General features: G+C 48.8%; 1 protein-coding gene across 1 annotated transcript in view; it reads left to right on the top strand.

Moving 5' to 3' along the window:
• Window positions 1–20836, top strand: part of CCDC85C (coiled-coil domain containing 85C) — a gene marked incomplete at both ends in the record, with an annotated part of 111057 nt that overhangs the window by 86246 nt on the left and 3975 nt on the right. Inside the window, one exon of the mRNA XM_082316919.1 lies at window positions 16060–16155. Coding sequence (XP_082173045.1) covers window positions 16060–16155 — 96 coding nt within the window. The remainder of the gene's footprint in view (window positions 1–16059; window positions 16156–20836) is intronic.

Raw genomic sequence — 20836 nt, forward strand, 5'->3', positions numbered from 1 at the left:
TCTTCTTCGTAAATGCCCTGTATGCCTGCTGTCAAAAAGCTGGTTGTGGATGAGGCGAAAGATGGTTTGCCAAGTGTCTGGCAGCGCGTGGTCGAGGTTGCTTTAGTGATTAAGTTCTTAGGACTTTCATTGCAGGTTTTTCTGTATCACAAATGAGGTTTGTTTCTTAAGATTTGCCTGTGTTGCTTCTTCTCAAACAACAGAAGAATCTCGATTAAAGCCTCTTGCAAAAGATGGATACTGTGCTGCTGTGCCAGGGCTCCTCCTGCACTGATGTGCCAGGCATGGCTGAGGAGGCCAAGCCCTGCCAGATGATTGTCTGCCAGATGTTTGCCTGGCTGCCTGAGACGCTACATTTGCTGTGTGACATTGTTTTCCAGATTGCAGGAAAAGTGTGGATGCAGTCGGGGAGTCCTGCTGTGAGTGGACTGTGAGCGTCATGAACATGAGCAAAAGCCTGATGGCAGCATGTCGTGAATGGGTGATTTAGAATGCTTAAGGAATCACTGACATAGGTATTAGCAAAAGTGGTTTAAATATGATGTTGTAAAAGTGCGACTTAACAAAGTTCGATGGCAAGGTTCATTCTATTAATTACTGCATGGAAGAACCATAAAAAGGAAAATTGAGTAACGCTCAAGTTAGAATGATTCACAGAGAGACTGGAGATGCAAAGAGTAAGGAATACCCTCTTGTTGAGTCACAAGGTTCAGAGCAGACCCCCTTGCTTTCTAAACTCCTGGTAGAGTTTAGATGCGGCTAGGTCCAGTCTTAGTCTCAGACTTGGTCAACGGTTTATGTCTAAGGGATTATACATGAAAGTTTATCTAATGTTTCATTAGCATCAATTCAGCATGCTAAGTTACCAAGACAAAATCAAAGTTACCATACTACAAGGTTATGCACGATATCAGTCGCTTACCAAAGGTCTTTCGTTGGTAAAAGGTCTCTCTTCCTCGAGGAGCAACCTTGAGAGGTGTCCCAGCTCAAGGGGAGATCACTGCTGTGCAGCCACACTGGTCAGCAGAGCTGCCAGGTACTGTAGGACCAGTTGTATGTTGGCTGCCTGCTTTGGTAAAAGTCATTCTGTAGATTTAGTGCGCCTCTTAGAGCTGTAAAAAAGGGGGTAATAATAATTTAAGAAAGTTTGCATAAATAAAACTCCAGTGTGAAAGCAGAGCCCCTTTCTATCCCTGCTGAACTGCAGGATGGATGGAGACCTCCCAGCCAAAAAAACGGGACAAAACAATGCAAATGAAATGGAAGACTGTGGCTGAATATCCACTTTTCTAACTTTGTGCCCCATATATGAAGTCGGGAATCTTTATAAGGAGGGCAGAGAGATGTGAGCCTGGAGATGTTTGTCTGACTGTGTCAGTGCCTTACGGTTTTGGGGATTTTGCTTCGCTTCCCTCGTGCTCAGGCTTTTGATCCCCAGCGTGGTTCCAGGTTGGAGACGCTCAGTTGGCCTGTGCTGGTTGACCCGAGGAGTGCCGCTACACACAATTTTACGTTTATCTTGTGGTCAGGCTGGGATACAGCTGGCAGCTTTCTGCAGAGGAGCTGTGCCTGGGCTGGGAGCTGGCAGGAGACTGCTCTGCCTGAGCATCGGCCCCCACAGCCCAGTGGGGCTGCATGAGGGCTGGTGGCAGACGGTGCTGCCTGCTGGAGCTCTTCCCGGCCACTTGTCCCTGCTTTCCCTCCTTCCTCAAGGAAGAGGTGGCACCTGGTCTTTATAGAGAGGCCCGGCTGCTGCGTGGCACTCACCTTCATCTGTCACCCTGGCTGTGTTCTGCCTTCTTTGCGGGAAGATGAGAGACAAAAACCAAAACCAGCTCTGGATCCAAATCCACCTTATCTGGGATACTTACATAGCCATTTATTTACTTATTCCAACCAAAATCCCTTTGGTTTGTGGCTTGACGTGAAATATTGTTTTTGAGACAAAGTATAACGATCACTAGTTCATGCAGATGTCTTGGAATGTCTCAGGCACCTCCCAGAAAGTGGGACAGTTAGATGTACCTGACTTTCTGCAGCCTTTTTTTTTTGACAGCAGGCATGAGTTTGTGAGAAATCGTTCCTCTTTGTGCCTGCACAAGCTTCAGGCGAGTGAGTGATGGACAATTGGTGTCGGCTCCAAAGCTGTCACATCCATTCAGGGTTTCATCACCATCACTGCTTGTGCAACTCTTTGGGGAAGTTCCTCAGCGCATCCCTTGCTGTCTGTCACACAGTTTGCACGTAGGCATCACTCCAGCTCTCCATGGCCCTGACGTACCTCAGTTAATAAAACAGCTTGGTGTTTCTAATGCGTCCTGGATCATGGACACTGGTACACACTCAAGATGCAGAATCGAAAGACACTCATAATTGCAATCTGTGTGCTGTTTAGTCAGTGATGCATCATGCAGATGTGAATTATAGATTTGCTTTGTGGTCTGCAGCGGTTACCAAATATCCAGGAAAAGCAGTCCCAGGGAGTTAGTTCTGACCTACAAGCCCCTGGCCATTGCAAGGGAAGGTGTGACATGTATGTTAGCTTGAACTGATAGCAGGCTGGTCAAACTCCTCAGCCTCGGGAACTGCAAACCAGAGTCATCTCATGGTGTACCAGAGGCTCCCTGTGTCCTTTGGGATGTGAGAGCAATTCCCTCAGGCTCGGACTCTGAGTGAGGCATGAAAGGAGGTGGCAACAAGCAGCTCCCTATGGGACCTGCCATTCCCCTGGGATGAGAGAGGCAGGCTGCAGGGCGAGCTGCTTGGGCTGGCTCGATCTTCGCCATCGCCGGCAGCCTCCAGACCTGCTCAGCCTTGAGTCAGATGATGTCCTGGGCATGGGAGCTGACTTTGAGGTACCTGTAAGCAGTGCACTGCTGAGGACCCAGTGGCCAGCCTGGTGTCTGGGTGTCAGTGATGGAGATGATCCCAAAGCATCCTTGGAGGGCTCGTGCTTGCATTTGCTAGCCCAGGCTGTTGCTATGTCTTCAGTACTTTGGTTCTCCATGGTAGCTAGAACAGATTTTTTCACCCATGTTGCATTCATGTCTTACCTGCACTGCATGTGTTCCCTTCATGGCTCCTCCATGTGGATGCGGCAGCATTTGGTTTGAGTTATTAGCACTCGGATTAGCAGCCCGCTGATCTACTGCAGGAAGCTGTTGGAGGAGTAACGTTGGGGAGTCTCAGATGTGTGGCTGGAGTGCACAGAGAAGGTGATGCTCAGTCTGTCCTGGAAACTCTTCCAGCTCAGAGCTTTTCTGGAGTTTAACAGTACCAGGTGGGAGTTACCGACTTTCAATTTTGTTTGTTGGCACTGTCCAAGGAGTCTGGATTGCCCAGTCATAAGGTCTCACCTCTGGTTAGTGAGGTGGAAATTACATTTCAGTAACACTGTGAGTTTTGGGAGAATAATGACAGTTTTGTGTAATTGCTGTTGCAGGGGGAGGAAGAGCCCTGTTGGTGCAGTGCTGTGAATCAGGGCTGGGAACCGTGCCTGCCACCATGGAAGGACTCTTCTCCCGCAAACATATATACCTTCTTTTCACCTCTGTGCCTCAGTATTTCTCTTGAAGGAATTGGGTGGGAAGTCACCCATTCCATAGCATGGTTTTCAGGCAGTTCTTTATCACTAAGCTGAATAGCACTAATAGCACTAAGAGCACATCCCCTCCAGGATGCTCCAGGGGTGGACACTAAAAAGTGGTGTTTAATTTTTGGAACAGTATAGCGTTGCTGAAGAGTTCACTTGTTTCTCTCATGGGCTTTCTCCAGCATTAATCGAATTATGAGTGATGACTGGGAGGTGGAGTTGTCCACTCGGTGTCAGTTCTCAAGTCTCTCACTCTCCGTAAAGCCACTCTACATGACTTAATCTTTGGTCATATCTAATGATTGCTGAGTTACATTTCTGACATGGGGAGAATGTATGGTGGAAAATGAAATTCCCCATCCACAGCGATAAGGCTCTTACTTTGTTACTAATAGTCATGTTTCAGTCATTCATTTTCTAAGAGGTGGAATCTCAGCTGCTGACTTCTGGAGCATTCGAGGCCCCTGTAGCACAGCCGAGGATGAACGCAGTGGCTGAGGCACGGCACAGAGCTTGTATCTCTGTCTCTTCTCTGCTCCCTTTGACCTCTTCTTGGGTGCTTAGGCCGCCCACGTGGACACACGGTCCCTGCAGACCTTCACATTCCTGCCCGCTGCCCTGCAGCTGTGCCCCAGGCATGTCTCAGTGCCCAGGCATGGGAAGGTGGCCTGAGGGCTGCTCATGTTCCTATGGTTGGAGGTACCTTCACCTTGAGAAGCTTGTAAGCCAGCTGCCAGAAGGAGCCATTTATCCACATTGGTATAAAACACTCTTAAATGTGAAACAGCCTGTTACTAGCAGTTGGAGGTAGCCTGGCTGGCTTAGACTTAAAATTTAATAGCAGCGTTCATGTGATTTATAATAGGAATCCTGCCTTTGGTGGAAGTAACGGTAGAGGTTTGTAGTGGAAATATTAAGCTTAGTGTGGATGGAGCGTGAATGGAAAAGCGTGTGTGAAAACACCAGGAGGAATGCTAGAGCAAGGGATGCAGGGATGGCCTGTGCTGATGACCAAAGGCACAACCGACAGCAGACAAATGGGTAAACACTGCGGGATGTGTGGTTTGCGTTAGGACCGGGAGGTGCTGTGATAAGGCCGCAGCACAGATGGCTCATCACAGAAGACCTGTGCCCTGATAACGGGAGCAAGGTTACACTGTGATGTGCCGTTGCGCTTCCTGTGGTTCCAAGAGGAAGGCTTAGATAAGGTGCCCAAAATGAGGGAAAGGAGACAACAGGCAGCAGCTTTCCTAGGGTTTATGGGGGGTGAGTAAGCAAGATGCTGAGATAAAGATCAGCCTGTAATAACCATTGACTCTTAAAGCATGTGAAAAATGTGTCCAAAACCCAGTTCTTTGCTGTCAGTGAGGAGGGAAGCCAGAGCTGTTGTTAGGACTTGCTGGTGGGTGTCCCTTGTCCTCTGTGTCGCACACAGTGACCCTGACCACGCCACATGGACATATACCTTTTGGTGAATGCGTGAGTGGGAGTTTGTCGGTGTGTGGGTGAGCGACACATTAGAGAAATCAGTTTTAGGTTAAAATAAATATCACCTTCCCCTTCCTTAAGTTTTTGTACTGAGCTTGTACTGCGGTAGCTTTCTGCGTGACCCCTGTCTGAGGAGCAGGAGCTCCCAACGGTGCCCTGGCCGGGTGCGGGAGGACGTGTCTGCGGGTGCTGTGCTCATCCGGGGTCCGGAGCTGGGGGTCCCCGGGGGAAGCACCTGCAGACATGCTCTGCGAGGCCTGAGCAAAGCTCCCTCTTTTGAGAAGACAGTGATGATGGTGCCATTGCCCAGCCTTTATATACATCCCTAGGGACTACAATAAGTATCTTCGGGAAAAAGTGAGATTTCCATTAGGGCATTCAAAGCTGCATCTCTCAGGAGTCTGGTTTAGACTACAGTCCAGGCTGGGAAGAGACAATTCCATTTTCCTTAAACCTACTCCAAAACCAGCGAGGTGCATGGGAAAATGCAAAGAAGCAGGACAAGTGTGGTTAGGTAGTGGAAAGCATTTGACTGGGAGGACCGCTGAGTCCCTGGCTTCCCAGCACAGCCTCTCCCCATTTTTCTCCAGTGCCTGTTTCGTGCAGGATGCAAAGCCTGGGAGATGGCTCTGGCTGCAGCACCGGCTTCTTCGGCTCCTTCCCTTGATTCCACTGCCACAACCAGCTGTGTTTTGTAGCTCTGCCTTGTAGAGATACTTGCGAGAAGCGTATTTCGTTTTGACAGATGGCATGCACGCTATTATAAAAACAAACCCAAATGTTTGTGGTCTGTAGGTGTAAAGAGAAGCCGTTAGATGGGGTGGGAAGGGATGATAAGAGAGTCCTTGGCTGACGCGCTGGCTGTCTCCTGAGCCTGCGAGAGCTGTGGCGAGCGGAGGTGATACGAGGGCACATAGCAGCTAAACCCCAGCCCCAGTGACAGTCCTGTCTTTTCCTTCTGTTTGGAAAGATGGTGGTCTCCATCCTCTTCGATAGAAGGGCTAAGGCAGAAGTGAGAAGGTGACTCGGTGTCTCTCCCTCAGCTCCCTGCAGGGGAAGGACCAAGCTGGCCCCTGCGCCAGCCCGGCATAGGCAGGGAGACGTGGCTGTGGCCCAAGCCTGGTCTCGGGTCTCACTGGGGGACCCAGAGCAAGTCTGTTTGTTAGTCCCTTTCTCAGCCTGCGTGGGAGTAAATCTGTTCCTCTCAGGGAGAACTGGATTGGCTTCTTAAAGCCAACCTGACTTTTAAAATCAAGTTTGAAATGGCCAGAGACCACTGTTCCCATCATGATGCCAGGAGAAGCACCCAGAAGAGCCAGAGGAGCCTTCTGGGCATTGATGCCCCTGCAGAGTCACTCGGAGCACCGGGGACCTTAGCATGGCCCTGAGGTGTCCCTGCAGAGCGCAGCGACCCTGGCATCACCAGCACGGAGCCCCCAGTCCCTTGCTGTGCTGCACAAAGTCCCTGGGCATGGGGATCCCTGGGCTGCCCGGGGCCTCTGGCATCCCCAGGACTGCTCTTTGCAGCTTCAGGATCGCGTCGCAGCCTCTCAAAATGCCTTCAGCCCCTTCTGTCGCTCCAAGCCCATCCTGTGCAGTGCCCCGATGGCCCCCCACCTTCTCCCATCCACGCGCCCCATCCCCATGGCTGTCAGTTGAGCTGAACGCTGCCGGCGTTTGTCAGAGGATGACCCCAGGCCTGCTTCTTGCCTTCCCCTGGCAGCAGTGATGGCCATGGTCCCTTTTTAGGCAGGGAGAAACAACGATCGGGGAGCGCGGCAGTTCCTGCCGGCAGCACCGATACCACCAGGATGCTATTGAGCAGACAAAGAGAGAAATTCAAGGCAGCCGTTTTGCTGTTGCGGCAACAGCGGCCGCAGAGGGGAAAGTAAAATGAAAGGTTTGTTGGGATTTGCAGCCTGGGGAGTGCTATTGTGAAGCTTCAGAGTGTATTGCCAGCAGCTGAGAACAAGCCGATCCATTTTTGAAGGCAGCTGCCCTTCATCAGCAATTACGGCAGCGGCTCTGAGCGGTGGGTGGCTTTTTTCCCCATAGCAGCCAACCGACACAAAGTTTGGCAATGACAAGGTTTGGGGATTTGATGAGCAAAAGAGGCACTGACGGGCCATATCCATAATTTGCCCTTACAGGTAATGACAGGAGGTGAGAAAAATTCATCTGCTTTGAGGATCTGCTGTAGGTTCTTGTGCTCACTTGTTGCTTGTGTTTGTGTGGGGCATGAGAGACATGGCAGACCCTTGCTCTGCCCCAGGCCCAGGAGGAGGCTGCTTCGCCAGTGACGGCCAGGGCAGCCAGGCTGAAATGGAGACCTGGAGGGGGAATACAGATGTGCGCAGGCATCCTCCTGCATCTGCGTGCATCTTCCACCCACCCAGAGGTTTTCACCTGGGCCATCCCCTAATCAGATTTGCTTCAAAATCAGGAAAGTCTTAAAAATACCCACTGTTTCCTTCTGAAATCAAATGCACTTGACGTTTCTTTATTAAAAGAACTAGCACCTCTAAAAATACTTACGCTGATAGTGCCCCTGTGAGTCAGTCGGAGTTAGTGCACCCTGTCCATGGGTACAGCATGGGCTCACTCTGTCTGTAACAGTCAGGCTTCTTGTTTGCTTGTATCAGGTAGCTACGGGCTGAAACTCCTCTGAATATGTCACATTGGTAATAATTTCACAGCCCGAGGGGGCAGCTGCAGCTGTCGGTGGGGCTTTTTGACAGCGTGCACCCGTTCCAGCTCCGCAGCGCTGTTACTGACCCGAACAGCGCCCGCTCTCCGCTCCCCTTCCGCTGCCGGAGGAAGCTGGCTCACCGGCTTTGCACGTGCCGAGGAGTTTCCCAGGGCTGGAGCTGCGATCCGCCGTTACTGCGGTGCTGAGAAAAGCCACCCTTCCTGTTTGTAGATGAGATCCAGTTGCAAACAATGTCCTGACTTTGTTTATTCTGTCGGGGCAGTCCCTGAAATCCTGCCTTTCCTTTGGTGCCCCAGCACAGCCCATAGAGCCAGCGCTGTGTCATGCCTGCTGGGGAGAAGAGCTATTCTTTTGTCGGATGTCCTTGATGTTTATGCTCAGAAAGCAATGAAACAGTTAAATTGTTTCTTCATTAATCAGAAGGGCTGTGTAAGCCCTTGTTGTTACTTCCGTAGATATCTGTGAACGCAGCAGAGGCCGTGAAGATGCAGGAGGTGGTGGCCGAGCCGTACAGACGGGCTCTGCCTGGCTCCTGTGTGGACCCAGCAGTTAATTCATGGATTTGTATGTTTACATGACCAGCTGCTCTCTATGATTAAAGGCAGCAAATTAAGTAATGCCAAAAGAGATTAGCATCTGCAATAAAGTCCCTTGATTTGATAGGGAAGATGCTAATACGGGGTACTGATGGCTCCTGCACTCACTCCCGCTGGTGGCCGGGACCCATATTGTGCTGGGGAGCCGGTGTCCATCTGCGGGATCTCCCACGTGTTCCTTCTCCTGTGCCTGGTGGCAGGGTGTCAAGCGCTCGCAGCTGCGAGGCAGCCCGCTGTGACTTCGGGAACGTAGGGCCGTGCAGCCATTTAAGTGCACAGGGCGGGGAGCCGGTGGTTTGTTTTGAGCTGGATGCTGGCAGGCTTTCTGTGCAGTAGGCACGGAATAACAATAACCAAGTGTCACCATCGCTTTGGATCATCTGCCAGGCAGACTAGACACATAAGGGACCTGGGTGCTCCCCGGCTCTGGCGAGGGTGTCCCGCACTCAGGTGTTGCCCGCAGCAGGATGGCAAAAAGACTGCTCTTTGCACAGTGTGGTTTGCAGAGGAGCTGGTGCCAGTCGCTTCTTCGTGCCTCTGGGAAATCTCCCTCTTGCAGCCAGTGAAGAGCCCTGGGGCTGCTGCCAGGGTGCCTTCAGGTAGCCTTGTCCCTGCGGGGCCGTGAGAGGAGCCGGAGCCCTTCAGGAGTACTATGCACGGTGGCAATGGCAGAGCTGCCACAGGCATGTGAAGATGCAGCAGGGAGGGAAGGGGCTTCGAAGGAAGGGAGGGCAAAATGTCAGCCCGGAGTCATGTCACGCTTCAGCGCTGCGCGGCACCGTCGCTTTGTTTCAGCCATTAACCCCCCTGCAGCTGCAAGGCAGCGGAGGATGGGAAACATGGCCTGGGCTGCAAATCGATGAGGGGGTCTGATCTGCCTTTGTGGGGCCCAGGGAGTTTCTCAGGCTGGTGGTAACGGGAGATTTTTTTTTTTGTGTGTGATCTCCCAGGGATGCCACTCAGCTCTGTGTGAAGGGAGATTCCTCTTTCTGAACGGACCAACTGCCTGCGTGAGCTCGGTGCTTGCCCTCGGTCCAGCCTGTGCTACATTTCTGATGGGCACACTGTGCTTCGGGGCTTCAGCGTGTTCCCTGTGAGGGTTTGGCAATCCTTCCCCCATGCCAGAGTGGCCCTGTGCTCTCGGTCCTTGGTTTTGCTGCTGGTTTTCCCCATCTGCCCCCCAGCGCTGGATCTGGCTGCAGCTGCTCCAGGCACTTGCTAAACTTTGTAGCCACAAGCACATTCACAAAGGCAAAATGTGCTGGGTCCCCCGTTCCACCAGCACACTGGGGCTGGGGTTTGCAGCCAGGTGCAGCACCTTTCCATGTTACTGCCTGGCCCTGCCACCTGCTTTCCATGTGGCTGTGGGCATGTTACTGCCTCCCGCTTGTCCCTTAACAGTTCCTAATTTATAGAGCAGTGTCAGCACCTTTATTCATGTAAAACACCTGGATGGTGACAGGTCCTAAGGAAGCGCCCAAGTATAATTTAGACCTGGGTAAGCAGGCTGCAAACAAAACCACTGAGAGATAAATAGACATCCCTGGGAATTTTATTGTGAGTTGTCTGGCAGTGCCTGCCTATAATGTAATTTTCCTTGTTCTGTCTCGGCAATAAAAACTTCACAGTGTCTGATATGACTCCGTTTAGCTTTCATGTTGTCTGAGGTATGCCATTAGAAAAGTGTGGTTTATTTAATCGAGTTTGAACCCTGAGTGTCTGCTTGTTTTTTGAAATGGTAGACAAAAATCGTAATAGAGGGCAAGGACAAAATGTGAGGTTCAGAAGCATTAACGCTTGCTCGCGTGCTCCACGTTGGTCTGAAGCATCCTCAGTGCCTGGGCTGTGACTGTTAGGTGAAGTGAAATCAGCATGACGTTCTCTTCTGGGTTTTGAAACTTAGTCTTTTGCAGTCTTTCTGCAGATCAGGAATAGCTCTCTCAGAGCTGAAGTAGGAAAGGATGTCATTAAAAGACAGAATATAATTGAGCAGAAAGAGATTGAAAACTGATGGCAGGACCAAGGTCTCATGTCTTTTCAGATCCCTGGAGGAATCAAGGATAAATTGTTTATTGCAATTTCTTTGTTCCTTTTTGAGATTTCCAACCCAAAACCTCTAAAAGAGCAGACACCTCTTGTCCCCAGTTAGGCTCTTTTCTTCTTGGGTTCCAAAGTATTCCCACTGATTAAGAAATGTTCATGTTTTGAGCCTTATTTTGCCTCTGTGGAGGTGCGTCATTATCAGGAGTTCCCAGCATGCCCTGTTACAGAAAGTCCTATTAATTTTGTTCCTCCAAACATGTAGGAATGGAGTATCGAGGGTGGTGCTTGCCAGCATCTGTGCTGGACCACATCCGATGCAACCAGATAGAGCCAGCAAGGACTCATTAGGCAACTTGGTCTTAGACAGCGGCAGTGCCATCGTGGCTTGATACAGAGCAGCAGATGTTCTTCAGCAGCTGCAAGTTGAGGCCTCTGCTCTTCATTTTTTGGTGTCAGATTAAAAAGGGTCATTGGCAGTATTTGTGGTCTTTGGGTTTTTGTTCTCACATCAGTGCTGTTGCTTTGCTGATCATCTTTGGTTTCTGGGCCAGGGCAGTGGATAGGGCTGGTTTGGTTTAGTTTGTTTTCTGCTTTGGATTTGAGGCTGTCACCGGGTCAAGCATCATTCTTAGAGACAGAGAACTGGGGGATTTATCCCCTGTGCGTAGCATATTGCTTCAAGGATGCTCTGGCATGAGAGACTGCGGAGTTCCCCTCTCTTTTCTTAGTCTATTAATGCTGCAGCTGGACTGTGAGTCTCTTTACAGACTTGGAGATTGAACCACAAGCCCTACAGGCTCCAGTGAGAGGTTTCTGGGAGGGTCTCGAACCGAATTGAGCTTCTCTGGTGGATTTGTGGTTTGGGCATGCACAACGTGGGGCTGGTGGGATGGGGAGGGGGCTTATGCTACGTGGCAACAGTAAGCTCTGAGAAGTGTGTTGGTCCCATCACAGACACCAGCAAATATCCAGCGCTGATCTACTTGAAATGGAGGAGCAGGCGAGGGCTGAAAGGGAAATATGTTCAGTGGTGCTTCAGTACTGCTGTCTGCACAGAGGCGGCAGAGGAATAGCTCTTGTCATGGTTTCCCCACTGGGAGAGGGGCTGGGCATGTGGGTACTTGGCACTTGCCTCCCATGAGGGATGCAGAAGAGCCTCACCAGGAGCCTCTTGGAACACTGCAGTCCCAGAGCTGTCCTGGCAGCAGAGATAAGGCTGTTCTTTCCAGGGCTGAACTCATCAGAGATCCACGCTACAGCGGTCTTGAATGCTCTGAACTGCCACGGTGGTTTGCAGAGCAGCAAAAGCACCAACTTACCTAGGAAGCATCGGATGGGTCACACACGGCTCCACAGCCTTTGATTCCCTGGGACTTTTGCTTCTTAAATACATATCTTGGAGAAGGGTCTCTGGGTCTCAGAGGTGCAGTGGTCAACAGACCCTGTGCATAGGGAAGATACGGTGCTTCCTCCAAGCACTCAGGAACTCCAGTGTATCAGATACATAACGTACAGCCCCCCACTCTTAATTAGGCTGGTAACGTCACCGCTGGGCAGCTCTTTCTTTTGGCAGTGTAACTGTGGCTGTGGATGAAACAGAAAGCGGTGTGCAATGTAATTCTACCCAGGTGACCATTTGACACCACAACATAGATGTACAGTTATTTTCTTTTTGAATTATAAATTCCTTGTATAAGTGATGAGTTAAACAAGCTAACTTCCAGTCTCATCTCTGCTGCTGTAAACCTGGAGCAACTCAAAAGCTAGTTGGGACCAAAGAGAATAAGAAACTTTGCATTTTGAAATGACTTAGCTTCTCATTCTGCTGAGATTCAGCCTCAGCAGAAGTAAACTAGAAAAACGATCAAGATGGTATTTCTCAACAGCTTTATTATAAAAATAATGGCATCCTTTTTGGTGACTTCTGAGCTGTCTTTTAGCATCATTCATTTATATAATTATGTGACACCTCAGCCACATGTCTGAGGATGAAGAGTGAACCATCTCTGAGCTACCAAATGCTATGAAAACCTAGCAAGTGGAAAAGCCAGATGTCCACCTAATACAGAGAGTGCATGTTTGACAAAACCAGACAGGGAGAGGAAACTGAGAGTGATGCATGTCCCAAAACACACTGTATTGCTTTTCGCCTATATGGACAATTTCTGCTCCTTAGGATGTAACCAGATTAACCTTGCTATTCTTGTCCGTCAGGTTGCTGAGTCAGTCGTGTTCCTATGGCTGTGAAAATGTCAGCTATAGGGAATGGGAAGGGCATGGGTTTCTGCAGTGATGGAGGTCCTCAGAGTACCTGAGTTAGAGTGCTGGGGTGAGGCTGTGGTGATTCTTACCCACGGTTTCCAAATGCATCTATTTTAGGCATGAGGAATCTCCTTCATCTGTGTGATTTCAGCTCCTACTTTAACAGTGACTTCCTGAGATTTCCCCCTCCCTCCTGCCCTCCTGCCCTTCCAATCTCCTCTCTGGTTCCCCCTCCCCTGCATTTCATCTCAACTGGTTTCCTGCTGGGTAAAATGCACATCCTCCTCTTTCTTCCCATTCCCTCCCTTCTCTCCCGCTGTTGGCAGTTTTCCAGTCCAGCAACCTTGACCTTATCTCCAGTTCCTTCTATTTCCTCCCCTTCAGCTAACACTATCGGTGAACTCTGCCCATTTTCCTCTCCTCCATCCTCCAAAGGCTGGCCATGCATCCTGCTGGATATGTTGTCATTTCTTTCCTTGCTGACTACAGTCCCCTCTTTTCTGGCCTCCTTTATATATGCCTCTGTGCAGGAAGCTGATAGGAGCTTGGCTGAAGCTTTTTTTTTTTGTGAACCACACTGAAATCAGTGGGAATGAAGCACCTACCCCCCTTTATAAAACTCCGACTCCGTGTGTGTCTGGAAAGAGCCTTTTCTAAGGGTGCAACTGCACAAAAAGCACTAAGTGTAATGATAAATGTTAAGCCACCCTTAGCAGTGTGGGTATTTTTACGTGTTGCATCCTGCAGTTGCCAAGAGCGGGGATGCTGGTGAGATGCTTGCTTGCTCCCCCACTTTCTTCACATGCATGTTTGGCCTTGTGTAGTAACAGTCTCACATGGTGGGGAGGTCTCTGTGACTTGGGGCATAGCGGGCCTGCAGCGTGGTCGTTTGGTGCACTCGCCATTGCTGACGATTGCACTCAGTGATTTGGACATCTGTTTCAGTTGGCTGGGGGTTTTGGCTTCCAAGCTAAAGGATCATGCCTGTTTTAGAGATGAAGTCATCTGTTACTGAGACTCTGATAGCAAGCTTTGGGTCTACCTCCTTTGTTGCATCCCTCATTCTTTAACATTATTTTTTGTCTTCTTGAGTCAAATTCTCTACCTGTGTTCAGGTGGAGCTCAGCTGATGGCCCTTGCCGAATTTCAGCCACTCGTCCGAGAGGGAAAGTGACCCTTTGAGTATTTTTTCTGTGATATGATATATCCAGTGCATCCCCATGCTTGCAAGATTACTTTTATCGTGTCAGTATGGTGATCAGTTAAGTATGATCAAGCTCTTTAGAAAACATTTCTCTCTAATCATTCTGGTTTCATTTGTATTCTGTAATAATTGTGAGAGTGATTACGATCATAGAAATGCTTTGTAGCTCATTAGTGACTTCAGTTCTGTGAGGAGAAGCTGCCGCTGCCTGTCATACAGGAGACCTCGTGATCTACTCCAGTTCGGTCAGAAAACTGTATTTAAAATGTTGTCAGCAGCAGGGTCCAGCAGAATTCCTTTCACTTTGTCATATTATTCTCAACTCAGAAGAAATATTCGATGTTAGCCCTTTGCTTGGTATTTCCTGTGTTACTTCTAAAGAGGGCCGTGGGGTAAGATCCATATCAAGTATGTTCACAGCCACAAACTCCTGAATATTCTGCTTTCAGTTGTCATGATCTTGGTCATTTATGGAAAGAAGGCAGCTTTCACGCTGAAGCCAGAGGAATGATGTGTGTATTGGTGTCTTTGACCTCTGTGGGAGACTGATTCTGGAAGGACTCTGTTGCATTTACCAGCCCTGTGAGAAATTCGTAACGCGTTTTGCAGTCTTAAGTTGCAGCTGTAGACTGGTTGGACCCAGTCCCTGGTGCTCCCTCCCCAGCCTCTGCCTTTTCTGTGTGAAGTTATGGACAGGGTGCCTGAGGACATGTCCCCAGTTGGCCACAGCTCCAGCAAGCTGTAACCCTCTGCCAGCAGGTCCAGAACCATGCCCAGCCTGTCAGTGTCTCTTGGTCTCTGTGCTTCAGCAGTCTGTTAAATCTCCTTGGAGAATTATTGTGGAGTTTTTAAGTCTAATTTTCCTTTTTCTGAGATGCCTGCATCTCAGACGTAAGCTTTTGTATTGCCAGCAACTCAGTTCATGAAGGTCGCTATTATGGGTAAATGGCTGTTCGTCATGACATGGGTTAAGCACAGATCAGTGGCCTAGGTATGAAAGGCTCCATTTTTGCCTGTAGCCTAATGGTTGGCCCATCTTTTTCTTTAATGTATGCACATGAACACTTTTACTAGTAAAAAGGCCCCCACAACTTAAAACATTTGGAAGAGCGAGAGGTGGTGAAGTACCCCTCCGTTAGTCCTCCTTTCTGGCACGACTAGCTTGCTGGTCTTGGCTTAGAAGGCAAAGCAATGAGATGAAGCATAAAACATGCTGTGTTTTTGAACGTGGAAAAGATGAGAATGGAGTGCCTCGTGTGTTGTATGTGAAAGCATTCCTGTGATGGTGCTACATGCCGCTCTGCCATCCTAATTTGCTTTCAGAGGCCCCCAGTAAGATCATTCTTTGTGTTGCCTAAAGGATGTGAAGACTAAATACGAGTTTGGTCAATGGTTTCATTGTTGATTTCTCCCACTGCTACAAAGCAATGCACAAATATTAGGGACAGGCAGGGTGCATCTCACTGAATAAAGGTATTGTGTCTCTCATAATCCAAGTCGGATGCCTTTAAAAAAGGAAAGCCCTATGAAAAGTGCTTACAAGGCTGTTTGGACAGTAGAAATCTTTTGTAAAGTGTAATTTCGGCATCTTTCCCAACGGGACCCTTCGTGCAGAAGAACTGGCCAGCATTTTGGAAACAAACCCAGCCAACATTAGGTTTGGACATCTGCTTGTTTTAAGGTTGCCTTCACAATTTTCTCTGTAGCTGAAGATTGGTACTTGATGTCTGTGTGAAAATGTTGCCAGAAAAGCAATGAAGTTATGCCAACTGTTTCTTTCATGAATGCAGCTTCATAGAAATGACCGCTTTATGCTGGAAGATCATCTTGTTTGCATTGCTCCCTTGGCTAGAAGGATGAGAACTGTTTGATCTTGTCCTTGTAGAAAGTTATCCTAAATGAGCAAAAAGTGTTTCTTGAATCAACATGACTTTAAACCAGGGTGATCGCCTGCCTGAGTACATCTAGACTGAGTGATGGGAGGCTTAAATGGCATTAAATCAAGTGACTTGTGAGAAAGGGGTAGTGGTGCCTTTTGTCTTTGCAAGTGGCTAATGGCGATTGAATTTGAGAGAAGCTAGTGCTCAAATTTTCTGAGTATTTTCTTTCTCCTTGCTTAAATCGCCCAAAGGGAATTAAAGCATATCTTCTCTTACTTCGACAGGGACCAGCTCGCATGACATCTGATCTTGCATCTTCTCCTGCAGCAGGATATGTCCCTGTTGGTCAGAAACCAGAGGCTGTTGTGCATGCCATGAAGGTAAGGATGCCACACACAGCCGTGCAGCGCGGTGCGGTGTCGAGCAACAAACACCGAAGTGGCAGAACTGGACGTTTGCTCTTGTGGAAACACAACAACTGGAAACAGAAAGTCAGTACTCAGGCAGATTATCGGTAACCAGCACGTGTATCATGATGAATAATCATTGCTTCAAATAGTTGCAGAGTTAAGCAAGATCATGCATGACTATTTTTTTGGGTGGAAACCTCCAACACGAGCTGCTGATGCTGAAGGTGGTGGTTGCCCTTTCTGTTCATCAGTCCTGCGTAAACTGGGTCTCTGGGGTGACAGCGGTGACCAAAACGCTGTTTTTAAAAGGGACACAAAAACTGTGATTCCTACATATGTTTTGGTATTGAAAATCCTGCAGCAGTCTTCAAAGGAGAAAGACTTTATTTTATGGAAATACACAGAAAACCATGGCATCATACCCATGTAGATATGTGCATCATCATCAGGGATTAAAGTCAGGACTGTCGGCAATAAAAAACATAGGACACTGCTAGCTGAGTTAAAGGAGAAAACTTGCACTGCAATTTCACGGCAGTTCTCAAGTCCTAGTGACCATCCATTAGCAGGAAAAACGTAATACCCTGGTGTTACATGTTTAACTAGTTAAGCAAGTGACTTCTGATTATCTAAGGGACACAGAAGCACAAATCCTATCCAAAGTGCCATAGGGATGGCTGGAAAGTCTCTAACTAAATTAGGCGCTGGTTGGAATTTACTGATTTATAGATTCGGATTTGTTGAAGCTGAAGAATTTTGTACAGGGTTAAAAAGCTTTCATCAAATCAAAGGAGGATTCCGGGATGGCTGCTCTGGAGCTCAGCTCCCCATGATCATAGGTGGAAAAAAGGTCCAGCAGTGGCATCAGCACTAGCTTAGACTGTCCTAGACCTGGAGACTGGTGCTTACAAAGCTCTTTGCTTTGTACGTTTCCACATCTGACAGCTAAATAAATGGCACAGATATTGCTTGTAGCTTTGAGCTTTCAGCTTACTTGAGGCTTTATACACCCAGATTGTATAACTCTCATTGGATCTTAAGAGAAGGGTGTCCAGCACCGTCAAGGATTAAAAAATACCTTTAGTACAGTTTTCACTAGTTCCCAAAGGAGCCCTGACCACACAAGTGGCAGTTCACTTGCCTACATATATTTGTCCTGTGTTTTCCAGAAAAGTTTCTTCTTTGCTTGCTGTGAATGGTTCTGTTGTTGCGTACTATCCTGTACTATCCTGTGTTCTGTGCATCCTGTACTGTGCTGCATTGCGCTTGTGGGTGACATTTCTCCAGAAGGGCTGGAAGGAATTCTCCTCTGCAGTTTCATAATTTGGCTGGTGGGGTATGTTTGTCTGTCTTCAAAACCCTGGAAGGTGCCACGGCTGGGTCAGGAAGCAGGTGGCATAGCAGTCACATCTCATGGGGCATAAAATGATCTCACACGATGTGTCCTGCTCACACACTTAGAGTTAAAAATATTCTCACATTTGAAGCGAGCAGGAAATTCTCCTGTAGGTCAGTGTGGCAGGGAAGGATGAAAAGGTGTTTATTTTTTCATCCTGTGGCCCGTTTCCAAGGATCAGCTGGAAATGGAAAAGACTGAGGAAACTGGTCATGGTCTCAATCTCTCCTCCTCTCTTCTTGTGGCACAGTGAAATTGTGGCTGTTGGTCTCCAGCTGCGGATCTTAAACTGGGTAGAAGATAATGGTTTTTGGCCATGGCATGCTGTAGCATATGGAGTAGGTCTTATTTGCACCCTGCAGGACTGGGCAGCTTTTCCAGTGCCAGCCCCTGCGTGTGGGAAACTGGATGCAGCTACCAGCTTAGACCCTCACTGCCTGTGGTACAGCTCATGACCCTCCCTTGAGGAGAAGAAGAAGTAGCCTACAAACAAGACTTTGTGCTTCGGCTATAGCACACCAGATATTAGAAAAAGCCCTTCTTGGTTGTGTAAAGAAGTCGTTATGGCTGTAGCAGGCTAGCTCCTTACCACGAGGAAAGTCAAGGACAGTTGGAAGTTGGCTTTGCTTGTCTTGTGGGCTGCTTGAATGCAAGTCTGCCCAGAAGTGGTATGGCTGCAAGGATGCGGCTCTGTGCCCAAGCAAAGGTCACTGAGGAGCTATGCACTCTGCATGGAACTGCAGGGCTTCTGGATTGCCTTTGTCTGCAACCATCTATGTAATGTCCCCTAGGCTTTTTCCTTGGCTTTTTCCGGCAGCTGAACGCTAGCTATGTGGCTGAAGTGTTGCCTGCCATTTAGCATAAGTAAGTTCTTCCTTGAGCACATTTAGGGATTTTCTTTATTTTTGCTTCTGAAATAGTTTTTTTTATTTGCACCTACTAAATAAGGAGCAAGATGACAGGTTGGCACTCCTAACAGCTGTTTTTGTTAACGAGAGTAAAAGGTACATATGCTACAGCTCAGTATCTCGCTGAACATCAAAGCACTTTTCTTAGGAACTGAGCAAACCTGCTAAAGACGTGGGGAGGTGAGGAGGAGACAAACGTACAAGAACGACATTTAGCCTATAACCCAGCCCCCCTGCGGCAGCAGCCCGGACCTCTCCCATGTGCGCAGAGCCATCGAGCAGGTGATCAATCGCTCCCCCTGATGTTGGGTAAGGCAGGATTTGGCCCTGCCAAAACTAGGGAAAAGTCCTAGCAGGGCATATAGACTGTTCCCTTGCAGAAGCAGGATGCCGTGTTCCCCAGCACTCCAGCCCCATTCCGGTTGATGTATAAATCAACAAAATCAGTGAGGCTTGCACCCTTCAGAAAGCATCCCTCAATCTCAGAGTGCTTCCTGGTACAGAAATGCTTACCTCAACTTTCAGCTCCCCTTCCAAAGCTTTACTGCAGTCATCCCGACTCTTTGGTGGGGATTTTTGTTTGTTTTTTAAATATGCATTGCGTGGTTATGCAGGGCCAGTACAGCAAGTCAATAGGGAGGTGGATGTGATGGACTGGGTGACTTTGAGGTGACACTGGCTTGGTCACAGACGTCAGTGCAGTCACGAAGGAGAACTAAATATACCCGAGGTGTTCCTCACAGTTTACATATCGTCAGGGATATGTAAAGCCAGATGAGCCAGTGTGCTCAGTGAGAGTGAGGCCCAGGTTGTCTTCAGGAGATGGCACCCCCAGGCAGAAGAGCAGCGTTACCCAGTCCAGCCCCATTCCCCTGCATGGGGAACTGCCCCATGCCCGAGCGGGGCAGGCTTCCCTCGCTGGCGGGCGTTTTACCCAGGGAGATCACGTAGCGCCGGTGTGTCTGCAAAGGGCCAAGTGCTGTCAGTGCAGCCTGATGAAGAGTAAAAAGGAGGGGATGGCTTGAGCTGCTTTGAACCCAGGGTACACTTGTCTGTTTTCTGTAGGCTCCTGGGTTGGGATGTGGCAGAAATCATGGGAGGATATACCCCAGTTTCTTAGATCCACACTGAATTCACAGTCCTTTAACTTCAGCTGAGCCACAGACAATTTATGCGAAGGCACATCCATAGTCCCCAGCAGTGTAATCGGAGGAACATTAACTTGGTCCTTCCAAACAGCTGAGGTGGTGCCTGGCAGGATCTGAGAATGACTGGGGCTGGGTCAGCACTAAGAGGCCTTCCTGTCTTCCTTCAGGAGGTAATTTCACTCTTCAGAGTCTATTTTTTTCCAGGATGCCTTTCCAGGATAGGCTGTTGAGTTTTATCCCCCTGAACCCCTTCTTCCCATACTCAAGACACTAACACATCTTTACATAGTGCCTACCCAGACGTGGGGTGGGCCTGGGGGGCAGGATGGTTTCCAGGGTAAATGAGTCCCAAGTCATTTAGAAATGAAATACAACCATAACTTCCATCTGCTGAGCTTTCAGCTCCAGCTCTCTCTGGTTTACACCATTCAAAGACATTTCCACTGAAAGAAATGGGCTGCGCCACCCTTCCACACCTCCTGGAGTAAGGAATGTGGTTTTAGTTTAAGCACAAGCTGTAGAAAAAACGTTTATTTTTGTCTGCTGAGACTCTTGTGCCTGCAAGATTGATGGCTGGTGGAAGCAGAGGCTGGAGCTGATGTGGTCTTCAACTAATCTGAACCATGGTTATCCTTGACACTTGCCCTGTGGACACAGCCGCTGCTTAGCTGCCAGCCAGGCAGCCCTGGCGCTCTGCAGGGGGATGTGGTCCTGCAGGCTGCTGCCTTTGCAGCCAGGCGTCGCAGGCACACTGACTCCAGACGAGTGAGTTCGATGTGCAAGTCCAGCTGGATCAATAATTAATTCCCTCCTCTTTAGCAAAAAACAGATGCTCTCTTTGTCAGCACATACATGCTTTTTGCATCCCTCTTGCCCTTCCTCTGCTCTTAGAAAGGACGTGGATAATTCTTACTTGTGCAAAGATTGGTCCCAGCTATGTTGGTTAAACTAGCTGGTGCATTTTAGAAGTAGGTTAAGGGCCCTAGGAGAATGACCTATTTTTGTTTGCAACGCAGTTCAAGTACAGCAGGATTGCTGTGTCGAGGCAGACCGGGGGATAAGCTACCCTGGTATCCCATTTCGTGGAGCAGCCGGTGCTGTATACCTCAGCAAAGGGTGAAACCCATCCTGGCACTGCATCTAGCTCTGTACTTCCCTAGGAGGTGTAGGAATATTTATGCACACAAATACACCTGGTG

The sequence above is a fragment of the Platalea leucorodia genome, assembly GCF_965183815.1.
Source record: "Platalea leucorodia genome assembly, chromosome: 7".
Lineage (NCBI taxonomy): Eukaryota > Metazoa > Chordata > Aves > Pelecaniformes > Threskiornithidae > Platalea > Platalea leucorodia.